Source organism: Kryptolebias marmoratus, linkage group LG22 (genome assembly GCF_001649575.2).
Source record: "Kryptolebias marmoratus isolate JLee-2015 linkage group LG22, ASM164957v2, whole genome shotgun sequence".
Classification (NCBI taxonomy): domain Eukaryota; kingdom Metazoa; phylum Chordata; class Actinopteri; order Cyprinodontiformes; family Rivulidae; genus Kryptolebias; species Kryptolebias marmoratus.
The window spans coordinates 11,933,928-11,946,367 of NC_051451.1; the positions used below are offsets into that span (position 1 = coordinate 11,933,928).

The 12,440-nt window shown below is 40.8% G+C and overlaps 1 protein-coding gene across 1 annotated transcript in view; it reads right to left on the reverse strand.

Moving 5' to 3' along the window:
• Nucleotides 1-4,420: 4,420 nt before the first annotated feature.
• Nucleotides 4,421-12,440, reverse strand: part of LOC108244116 (cadherin-1) — a 30,897-nt gene continuing 22,877 nt past the window's right edge. Inside the window, exons 21-29 of the mRNA XM_037973496.1 lie at nt 11,641-11,745; nt 9,663-9,779; nt 9,230-9,373; nt 8,735-8,873; nt 8,153-8,325; nt 7,943-8,044; nt 6,631-6,764; nt 6,281-6,335; nt 4,421-6,188 (exon numbers count right to left, since the gene is read on the reverse strand). Coding sequence (XP_037829424.1) covers nt 6,156-6,188; nt 6,281-6,335; nt 6,631-6,764; nt 7,943-8,044; nt 8,153-8,325; nt 8,735-8,873; nt 9,230-9,373; nt 9,663-9,779; nt 11,641-11,745 — 1,002 coding nt within the window. The 3' untranslated portion in view covers nt 4,421-6,155. The remainder of the gene's footprint in view (nt 6,189-6,280; nt 6,336-6,630; nt 6,765-7,942; nt 8,045-8,152; nt 8,326-8,734; nt 8,874-9,229; nt 9,374-9,662; nt 9,780-11,640; nt 11,746-12,440) is intronic.

The window sequence follows — 12,440 nt, forward strand, 5'->3', positions numbered from 1 at the left end:
GTTTTAGGAGCCTACATGTTGTATTTTTTGACACTGGGTTGCAAAGCGAGAAAGCCTTGAAACACCACCTTTGTGTGTTCGTGTGGACAACCAAAACAGACAGACATAACAACATCAATGACAGTTTATGTGTTTTCATTTTCCAGACGCTGGTTACTCAACTACAGCAAAACCATTGTGTACTTTTACTTCAATGAACCGACGAGGCTGTTGAACAATAACCTTAAATAGAGCAGAGTAATTATTAGAGCAGACTTATTATCGTATAAAAAGTCTACATGCTTTGAACATTGTGACAAAAAGCCCTTCCTTTTAGCCGTTCCTCGCTGGATACTTTGTGTTTGAAATCGTCCGTCGTGTCCTCATATTTAGACTGAAACGACTCCCAGTCAACGCTGTCCTGCAGATTTTGTGGCCTCGCAGTTTAATGTGACACGAAGTAAAAGTTCCTCAAAAACGATTCAGTTTTTCTTCTTGCAGTCCCCATCCTCGTCTTTTTTTTATAGGTCGAACCACAGACTGTATACTTTATCAAATACTGTATACGGAGCGCCTGACGTGTTACATTTGTGTGCGTTCTCCATGTCTTGCTTCCTGTTTTTGTGGCGGCGCTACAGCGCCACACACAGGCCTGGCATAATACGACAGCATTTTTGGGGCCTTTTCTGTGTGCCCATGAGGATAAGGTTTAAGAAGATATTTTTTTTAAAAAAGAGAGAAAGAGGGTGGCCGTTTTACTCCTTGTCCGGTCCAGACAAACCATCCTGAAGCACCAGGGTGGTGTGGGGAGCTCTAAATTTATTAATTGTTAATTTACTCATGAAAGACCCGAGGCAGAAGTTGTGTTGCCGATTTTGTGCTTCAGTTACACACCTCCACATATTCTAGAGCGATTTTACTTACGTTTCGGAAAGTACCCGCTGAGAAACAATTGAAGATTTTTTGCCTTTTTGATCTGATTTCATTGTTTTCTTGTTTTTCCGTCCGACCAGCTGCAACACTTCAGCAGCTGAGGATACTCACCAACAGAGCCGACTTGCCTGATCCGCCCTGAACCCCAGACCAGAATGTTGGCTGAAGGTAAATAAGTTCCAGGGGAAAAAGCTTCAGGGTGGCTTTGGAGCACCCTAATTAACCTGTTAATGGCTGATGTAAATATGACTCTAGTCCTTTAAAGTACTTTCTTACAATTCAGTCTCATATGTGCTGCGAATATCTGCAAAGAATATCTGTAAATATCAGAAAAATGTAATGAAAAAGTTAATATTCTGTCAGAAATAATGCTTTTGGATAACCAGAAGGGCTGTAGAACTGAGCGGACTCGCCTTTGCAAACCACAAGATATCTTTTTTTGTTGTTGTTTTCAGGTTTCCTCTAATCTGTAGCAGGGTGACGTCTGCCTCAGGACAAACCCCGTGTGTTGTTTATCTCAGGTGAAGCTCCACTCCACCTTAAACTCTGGTTATCCCTGTCGTCGTGTGGAAGAACCAGTCCATTGTCATGCGCCTACGACTCGAGGTGTGGCCTGTCCTCAGAATAACAGTCATTGACGCTAAACACAGGGATGAAAAGCCACCTGCAGAGCGGAGAGGGAGAAGGGTGAAGGGTGGGCAACGCTGCCGATCGCACTGAGTCTGGAGACGGAAAGGGAAAAACCACGCTTCGGATGTCGTGCCGTGTTCGGCGCGAGGTTTTTTTCCCCCAGCAGACGAGGCGGCCTCTGCCTATCAGCGAGGCTCTGTCGCAGTGCAAACAAAAGTTAACGCAAACAAACAGAAGCAGAAAGAAGTCCAGCTATAAAGCGGCGTCACCCGGGCCGCAGACGCCAGCTCAGTCTGATACCAAGAACCAGCGATTTGTTCCTCATCAGATATCAACAGATATTTGGAACATGACTCCAGATCTGTCCTCATTTCAGTGAACCTGCGGAGAAGTTGCTGAGCGTGCACTGATTTAAGTTTTTCTGTGTGCTGTGATAAATACTGGGTTTATTAAAGGCCTCGCATGCTTTGAAAGAATGCATATCGCCCGCCGACGATCATGCCATAGTTTTAGACTAATATCATTTCATGCTGGGAAAAGGTGAAATTATAGCCGTTTCGGTCAAACCTTGAAAAATAACGCGACACACAATCTCATGAGATATTGTGTGTGATCTCACATGATCTGTTAGCGCTTGGAACATGTGATGTGATTGACTCTCAGCTACTACCACGCTAAGTTTTAGCTCAATATCTGTAAAACTGACAGTACTGGAGTCATTTTTGTGTTTTCTAAGGTCAGTAAGCTTTGGCAGCCATCTTGAATTGAATTGACTCCAAATGTTAATCAGTTGCAGATGTACATCTAATAATTACTTCCTGAGAGTTTAATTAAAATCCGTCCTGTGGTTTATGACATATTTTGCTAACAGACAAACAGGGATGACTCCAAAAGTTAATTTTCTAAACTGAAGCAAAGATCTTGTGCAATGTGTTGCACTCAAAGTATGTGTTGGGGACAGTGCTCAGCTACTACCCCACCTAGATTTAGCTCAAAATCTATAAAACTGACAGTATTAGAGTCATTTTTGTGTTTTCTAAGGTCAATTAGCTGTGGCAGCCATCTTGAATTGGGTTGATTCCAAACGCTTATTAGTTGTAGATGAAAATCAAATGATTACTTTCTCAACCTTTTATTAAAATTCATCCAGGATCACAAGATATTTTGCTAACAGACACGGGTGCTTCCATTAGTTAGGAAGTTCTCGTAGACTGAATGTAACGTGGATACATTTTGCTGTTAAAGTTCTTTTAAGCTTTTAAAAGGTCATTGTGAGGTTAAAGCTCTTGGCTCTGATCTACAGCTGTGGTATTATGTACACAGAACCTGGTTAAAACCCTGCAGGTACACAGGAACTTGTCTGAGCTTGACTTGAGTCCGAAGAACAGCACTTCCTTCTCACATGGCAGGTTAGTGATACACACCCCGTTTGATCTAAGCGCTGCATATTATACTTTCAATTTCATCTTTGTTCACTTTTTCTTTAAAGGTTGATGAACTCTTTGTACAAAAAAAGGCTTGTTTGTCAAATATTGTTGTTGTTGTTTTTAAGTTTAAGATTATTATTTCTCAACCTGTTTGTAGATTGAGGAGTCAGCTAAGAAACAGTCAGTTCTGGTAAATGATTTGGTTTTGGTTTGTTTTGAAATGTCACATAGGCTAATATAAAAACAGAGATTAAAAAAAAAATATGTGAAACCCTAAGTAAAGGAGAAGTAGCAACTACTCGCTCAATCGAAAACAACCAGAAACTGTCATTATCTTCAGAGATGATTAAACCTATAGTCTCCACAGTAAACGAAAACATTTTCCACAGTCCATAAAAACCGACTAATGTACATGCAGCCATGATAAAAAAACAAAGTATACCCTTTTTCAAAGATGTAAGTTTTAGATTTAGATGTTTGTAATTATGCATGTACTTACATTGCAGGTCTAAATGTGAGATTAAAACAACGTCAGATAAAGATCAACACATGACACCCAGATGGAAAGGTTCGATTTGGATGTAATTTGGTCCAAATCCAAAGCAGTAACAGGTGTGCAAATGTTTAGAGTGGATGGGTCATGATTGTTTGTATGTATGTATATATGTATATATTTATTTATATATGTATGTATATGCAACATATAAATGTATATCTATGCACTGTTTGTGTGCGCATCTGTACTATATATATATATATATATATGCACTGTATGTATGTACAGTATGTAAGTGTGTGTTTTTTTATGCATGCGCTGAAATTTTGAAACACTCCCGGTGCAGAGGTTTGATTTAAGCCCTGGTGAAAACGCTGGTGAAGAAATCTGCTCTGAACTTCAGTGAAAGGAGCAAAGGCAGCAGAGTCACCGGCGACTCCCTTACCAGTCTTGCTCACACACAAGTCGTTACTTGTGACACACTTCTGGAAAAGCTGCAAAGCCTGAATCATCTCCCTGTCCAGTGTTGGGTAACTCTGTGTCACTGACTGGAAAGTTCACAACGAAACCTGTGAAGCCAGTTTCACTTAATCCCCTTCTTCTCAGACGTGTTAAAAACAATGCCCACGCTTTTCTGTTTGGACGTAAAGAAATGTGTGAATTTGTCGCCCTCTGCTGGACAACAGTGGCTATAACATCCTGATGTAAAACAGGCAGAGTGTCTCCACAGGAGCCTGTAGAAGTTTAAACGCAACACATTCACTGCGGTTTAAATGTAAGAATAAACATAACAAAGTCAGTACAATAATGCTGGATAAATTATATATGAAAATAACATGCATATATATACAAATACAAATACAAATTAAACTGTGTCCTTTAGAAATATTTAACATAATTCTAAATGCAAATACGGCAAAGACACATGATGTGAGCTAGCAGAGAGAGCCATGAATGGTTTGTTTTGTGTTATTTATTTCCCATCTTTCTAAGTTGGTGTAAACATCTTTTCAACCAGAAAACATGTAACTGACAGCAAAACACATGCAGATCCAGACAGACCAGCAACGGGCCGGAGCTACTCTCTAATACATTTGCTCCAAAGTGTAGAACACAATAAAAACAAGAAATCAAACTTATTTACTATTTAACTGTAAGTACTAAAAAAAAAATATCAGGCTGTGGAACCCATTTCCCTGTGCAGTTTATTTAAGACGTTTACATTAAAAAAGGACATAAAGCAACAGATCCAGCTGCTCAAGCTAACATCTTTTACCCATACAGTGCTATAACTAATCTGTCACCATAGAAAAAAAAACTTATTGGCTCCAGACTGTAAACAGCAGTGTTTATACTGTTAACAGTGCATCTGTCAATACAAAAAGAAAAGAAAAAAAAATACGGTGTTGCATAAAAGGTCTCAGTTATCTGACAAAACCTCGTGAAAGGGTGGCTCCTGAGAAGAAATTATGAAGCAGTTTCTGCCTGAAACTATTAGGAAACAGTTGCGAAACTATCCACACTATTGGAAAGTTTAGACAGTTTAAATGTTGTGTGGGAGAAATCATTGTGCTCTAAGCAGAGTAGTCAAAAAAAAAAAAAATGAAAGCATTTCTTGAAAGAATGCATGTTGCTCGCCACATTTCATGCCAGAGTTTTAAACTAACACAGCCTTATGATGAGAATGACAGGGGACGCTTTGAAAATAACATCATGCCCAATCTCATGCGATCTCGAACGGTCTTTTAGCGCTCAGAGTGTGTGTTGCGGATGACCCTCAGCTACCACCACACCAAACCTTAGCTCAATATCTGTAAAATTCACTGAGGCATCGTCATTGTTGTGCAAACTGAAGTCAGCTCACCGTGGCAGCCATCTTGCATCAGGTTGAGTAAAAAAGGTTAATCAGTTATAGGTGTAAACCCAGTAATTACTTTCTGAATGTTTCACTAAAATCTGTTCAAAGATTCATGATATGAGACCATTTCAGATATGCTGCACTGCTATCAGAAGTCACTCTATTCTCCAGCTAGCTGCACATTTTGGATGATATATATATAATTTTTTCTGTCTTGTGGGCCTGAAACAGGCAAAAAGGTTCAAAGAGCCACATTAGCCCATCTTGATTTGGAAAATATCAGCCTCTTGGTGACAGTGTAACATGGAGGAAGGGTTGATTCCTAGACTCAGATTTTGTTAAGCTGTAAACTATAGTTTGGTGTTGGAATCCAACATCAAAACATTTTATTATATTTAACAGGCGAGCTTATACTTTATAAAATATTGCTCTTTGCTTTGGCTTTATTTTATGTCACACTGTAGTTTGTATGTTTTTACGTACCTTCACATTGACTAATACGTTCATATAAAAGTTTAATAACACCATTTAATGCGCAACACCACTGCAGTCCTTTCATACAACATGTGGATCATAATCTTACACCTGTAATAACACCTCTTATACGCTGGTGAGGCAAAAAAAAATGAAAACCCACAAAGAAACCCGGCAGCAACACATTCACCAGACCTCGAAAGTTATCAGGTATAGTTTTAAAAGCACATATGTTAAAACACACCCATCCCACCCCCGCAAACGTCCACCTCGGGTCTCCTCTGCAGCAGAAGTGCTCAATGTGAAACCGTTCAGAGCGGCTGCACGACGTGGTCATCGGTGTCCTGAAGCTGAAAGATCAGGGGATGAGTTGCTGTGGGTTCAACAGTAACTGGTGAGACAAAGAGAGGACATAATCGGGTCAGTCACAGTCCTGAAACAGGTGGCTGCGCGGTCCGTACGGCTCTCTTCTGTTCTACCTACCATCAGCACTTTGTATTTGCTGTTCTTGACAAACAGGAGCCTTTTGTCCTTGGGGCTTTGGAATCAAATCAAAGGCACAGTACAAATCAAATCAAAAGACAACACAAAGAATTTGTTATGACCATGTAAGACGCTTCTACATAACTGAAAGGTTCATTTTAACAAAAAGCTCTTAACTGGTTCAGTTTATTTCTAAACGTAGAGATAAATATTAAAAAGGCATTATGTGAGATGTTGCATTTACAAATTTTAAGACCTGTTTGAAATTTCATCGAGTCGAATCTCAGGAGAAACAGTGTCTGTTCCGTTTTTTGGGGACACTTGTTTTATTTTAAATCCCTTTTCCTTACACGTCTTTGTGTTTGCCGGCACTGTCTGGATCAGAAGCTGCGGGCTGCTCCAGCGTACGGTCAGCGGGAAGCTTTTGTTCTGGGTCAGGAAGTGACGTTGGCTGCGAAACGGCGATCTCACTCTCAGTTTGGTTCTACGGAAGAAGAAGAAGAAGAAGCATCACAGTCCAGCTGATCAGAAAACACAAACAGACCTCAGTTCTACAACTTCCACTGTAATTTACTGGACTGTCATTCAAGATACTGCAAATGCATCACAGAGAATGTCCTAACATGATAAAGAATTATTTATTAATCCATATTTTCCAGCTTTATTACTCCTGGTAACCTGTTTTTCTTTCCACCTTGGCAGTAGTAATGATATCTTAATTGTCTTGGTTGTTACAGAGGCGTTCCCAGAGCAGCTGTGAGACATGTTGTCTTCAACACATCCCAGGTTTGGACCAAAACCTGCTCCTAATTGGGGGAAAGTCTGAAACACCTGCTCAGGAGAGTCCTGAAGGCATCTTTTCCAAATGGCAAAGCCACCTGAACTACGTAGCCCCTTCTGTGACTCTACACCAGGGGTGGCCAATCCTGGTCCTCGAGGGCCACTTACCTGCATGTTTTACTTGTTTCTCTGCTCCAACACACCTGATTTGAATCAATGGGTGATTAACAGGCTTCTGCAGAACATGAAGAGGTGATTTAACCGCTGAATCAGGTGTGTTGGAGCAGGGAAACAAGGAAAACATGCAGGATGGCCCTCCAGGATTGGCCACCCTTGCTCTACACAGAGCTCCTCTTCCTGTCCCTAAAAGCAGCGTTGAGTAAGTTCACACCACACAATAACTTTTTCATAGTTAACCCCTTAAAAAGGTAAGTTCACAGGCCTAAAATAAACTAGTTCATATTCAGTTAGCAGATTTTCCTGGGATTAAATCTTGGTAATTGCAAGCATTGTGCTCTCTGCCAGCACAATACATCAGTTTACTTCTTTCTTATTCTCCGGGCCAAGTTCCTCGTGTCATTCACATATTTTTCCTGTTTCTGTAGTCAGGATCTTGTTCTGGTTTGGGACGCCTTGGCTCTTATCTCAAAGTATTCCCTCCACTGCCTGATTATAGCCTCACCTCTCACATAAACTTTACCCTTGAGTGCAAGACACGGATCTTCACCGTAGTCTGACTACAAATTCCTTATGGATCTAACATTTGTGCGGCAATAAATGTTATTATTGAGTTGAATGTTTTGATTTTTTTCAAACTGAAATGAAAGTTTTTTACTGTAATAAACGTGGTAAAAATTTGGACATGAACTGTGTTGTACTTACAGAGATGGGAGTTGTGATTGTGAGAACTACTTTTGCTTGTGTGGATAAGCCTTTTCCTTTCATGTCTGCTGCTTCTACCACCAGAGTGTACTGAGGGTGTTTCTGTTGGAGGAGACAGTGGTCAAATGACAGTATATGAACCCTTAATCATTCCCATGCTTAGGTTTCAAAGCTCAGTCATTCAGGGGGATTTTTTTTTTTAACTTCTACCTCTCTGTCCAGTCCATCAGCATTCACTCTGATGACTCCATCAACTGGGTTGATCTCAAACATGGAGGGACTGGGTTCCTGAGGCTCCTGACTCATAATACAAAAGCGGAGCCTTGAGTTGTCACTAAATTGATCATCAGCATCAGTAGCCACAACCCTAATCACCTCAAAACCTGAAGAAAGTAAAAACAGAAGCACGACAGGAGGCTGAGGTTAGCAACACAGGAGCGCCACAGGCGACAGCGCTCTCTCCCTTCCTGACTTTCAGTACAGCTCCACCTGCAGAAAGGTTCTGCCGATTCAGCTGGCGTTTGGGCGTATAAGTGAGGGACAGGAGGGGGGAGTACAGGGCATCGGTGGAGAACTTTGTGGAGCTGGCTGGACAGAATCACTTGCAGCTGAACGTCTCTAAGATCAGAGAGTTGGCGACTGACGTCAGGAGTAACAGGTTTTCCAGTCTTGACACCGAAAACCCAAAGTTGATTTTCACCATGCTTTTACTCATGGTTCATTGTAAATACTTAGCAGTCCTCTGTCATATATGTATACCTTTGGGGATTGAATCAAACCTACTGACAGTACCTTTTGGAGAGGCCTCAGGGACGTATCCCAAGAAGGTGTCTTGAGAGAAAACAGGCTTGTTGTCATTCACATCATGTACTTCTACTGTAAAAGTAAAACTATGTGGAGAATGTCCTTCTACCACCACTGTTGTCTCCAACTGAAAAGAGATTAGTATGATGTCATATGTAGGAATAATGCATGTTGAGTTTCATAAGACCATGTGCACATTTACAAGAACACACTAAACAGATTACAATACTCCTGCTTCCAGTTACTTGTCTCCAGTTTACGTCTAATCAGCTGCTCCAAATCCTCCATATCTCATCCCAGTCTAACATCTGCTAATCCCTTTATTAACATGATATTACATATCAGACAGCTCCAGATTTTGTGTAATCCATTAAGAAAGCTGCCCTTGACTACATTCTATGACCTAGAATGTAGTCGCTTTAGTACAGTGACAAAATCTGAAACATTATCGCAGTGGAAACTTAATCATTGCAACATGCTTACCCAGTAATGTTCTCGTGTCTCTCTGTCGAGTGGCTGTGTGACGTACATATCACCATTGTCCCTGTCCATGGTGAAAAGGCCAACAGGAGGCTGATCAGCTCCCGGACCGCTGATGCTGAACTGCGCCTTTATATCAGACGCCCACTGAACAAATCACAAGAACTCATAAACCACAGGGATACCAACAACAGCTGTAATAGTTTAAGAAACCAGCAGGAAAAGAGGGCTAGCAGAGGTCTTTGACTTCTATGGCATTTATGTCTAAGGTGCAGAAACAAAGCTTCTTGGAAACCATATATTAGTAAGCATCATAAGACAATTTCAGCTCTGAGGGTGTTGCAACTAAACTGTAATCTCAGTCTAAACACACTCTAAACAAAGAGAAATAAAAGTCAGATCACAGTGCAGCAGAAGAGACTTAAAATCTTCTTACAAAATGAATCAACAGAGGATAGGGTCCTTCATGATTCTCATCAACAGGGATTGGAGGAATACAGACCCTCCTTTTCCTCCTCGTCAGCTCTTCTCCAGGCGTGAAGTAATGTGGGATCTGTGGATCAATTAAGGCCAAAGAAACTAAACAAACAGACAGTAAATTGCTGATCACTGTAACCCGTTTAAAAACAGATGCAGAAAGTGTGGATCCGCAGTAGTTTCAGGTGCTTCACTTGTGGGCTTACCCGTCCACCTACATGTAGTTAAATACAGACTGAGCTACTGACAACAGTGACCTTTTTAGGCAATAATTAATATCTTCTCACAGTTATTTTGTAATTTGTGTTGATTTTTGGGATGTTTCTTTGTATTTCTGAGTATTTCAATCATGTTTGTCGGGCTTTTTTTTCCCGTATCGCCTCCCAACGTTATCCCTCGGCATCTTGAGGCTCTGTCATAAAACAGTTCCGCGAAATGGGCGCACAGACCAGTCTCTCTTTATACTCCCCTCTGGCACAGATGGATCCGCCCACATCCTGCGTAGACGTGAACATTCAGGCAGGAAGCGAGCACGACAGAGCCAAAAGAGGTGTGGAACAACACATTAAATATGTGACGGACGTCTCCCTTGTATCCTTTTTTAAAAACATGACAAATTAACATTAGCGATCCTCTTTGTGGCGTCGGCCTACCTTTTCCTACGCCAACCGTTTCGGCTCTCTTATTACCTTGCTTCACGACACAAAAGGTGCATCGGGGCAGGTTGGTTTCGACCCCCTTCTCTGCCACGGTTTATTCATAAACCACACCAAGGCAGCCAGAAGGCGTCCAAGTCCCAGCCTGACTTTAGACACCTGTGTTTCATCAGTTATTACTACACCTGATAAACTGTAAACTTATTGTTTTTGTTTCAGCCCGGGTTTTTGTTACATCTGCCCATTTAGGTTGTTTTTTTTTTTAACTCCAATAAAAAATTCTCAGAGATATACCTGACATCCTGTTGCCTGTCTTGGGTCAACTAGAGTTGGGCAGATGAAGCCTTGTAAAACTTTTGAGGATCCTGATTGTACTAAAAAACGATTTGAAGCTTCAAGCCCTCAAAGACAGACCCTGTCTGTGACATCCTGAGGTCGACCGCAATGACAGCAGCCACAAACGTCCTTATAATAAACAAAACAGTGTATAGATTTGACTCACTCAGCTCACTTCTAGTGTTTCATTGTGACGTATGAAGCCTCAAACGTAATTCGTCACGTAATCACAGAACTTTGATACAAGCCTCGACAGCGCTTCGAACAAATCTGCTCCATTACAATAAAACAGGCTTCGAAGCTTTGATGTCAAACCTTCAATAAAACGCTGTAGAGGAATAAAAATTTACACCTGTGATTGTCAAAGGAGTCTTTTTTTTTTTTTTTTTTTGCAACTTATAGTTTTTACAAAGGCTTAATTTCTACTCTGCGTTTCTGTCTGCCTGTCAGGGAGTGACACAGCCACAAGTGGTTACAATGTTGACCCCAAAGAGTCGCTGGCAGCAGCTTTAAATTTTCTTTTTACCCTTTTTATACAGTTTTTCAGATTCGATTCTAACCAAAATAAGTCCCAAATCATTATGTTGAAATTTTGGGCAGGAGGTGTATTATTTAGTTTATAAATATTTTAGCTTAAACGACAGCCACGTAAAACAGCCAAGTTTCAACAATAGACTGAGCCATGGCTGCTGTGAAGTTGTGAGACGAGTTTGATGAAGATTTTTTTTTTTTTTTTTTTTTGGTTCTTTCATTAAATTTAGAGAGAACAAGATGGTCTGCTCTGAAACCAAAAAGGTACACTCATGATATTGGACAGTGGCAAACTATTATCTATGTGCAGGTTTAGGTGACCAAACACTATCTGAACACACTGCAAATCAGACAATAAAGCAAAATCAGTTCAAAATCTGATTCTTAGTTTTACATTGCTTTTACTTGACATACATTCCAGGGAGCTCTTGGCAGGCGTTCCCTCCAAGGAACAGAAGAACTGGGAATTCTCATGACATCAGGCCGGATGTCTCTTCTGGTCCTCTGGCCTCCACCGGCCTTGAACAAAGACAGAAAGAGAACATGTGGACCAGCTGAAGCTGTTCAAAACATAAATGGAGTTGTGTTGGAGGTTTAGTCATCAGCTCTGTGACTTTTTGGTTGAACTTGTATCAGTAGAAGGCAACAATTTCTTATCTGACTTCAGTGTATCACCTGCTCCAGAGTATGTCACGAGTTCAGAGTTTCAGTTTAAAGGAATAGTCTGGTCATTATAGAAGTGATGTTCTGCAAAACAGTTATCAATAGTTAGCACCTTATCAGTCATAGAACACGGAGTATGGAGAAAGGACAGAAATCTTTGTTCAGGCTAGAATAATGGCTAGCCAAATTAGCCTTTACACTTTTACGTGACACCGTTCATTTAGTTTGTTGCTGTTTTTTCACCCAAACAATGTCCGTGTTACTGTGTGTGTCGAGCATAGATGGACCGTTATATGCTGATGGTGCTGAGGCTGTGAATGTACCAGACCGCTGGGAGTTGAGTAAACTTTTGGACTGACTGGCAGTGGCGGCTGGTGGAGTTTTCTCCAGGGGGGGCTATAAATTCAAAATAGACATATACCAAAGGTTTTGGTATATGTCTATTATGTGATACCTTAGTATATGTTTTGGACCAAGACATATACTAAGGTATCACATCAGTGTATTTACATGAATTAAAACAACAAAAGCAACATTATAATGTACATATA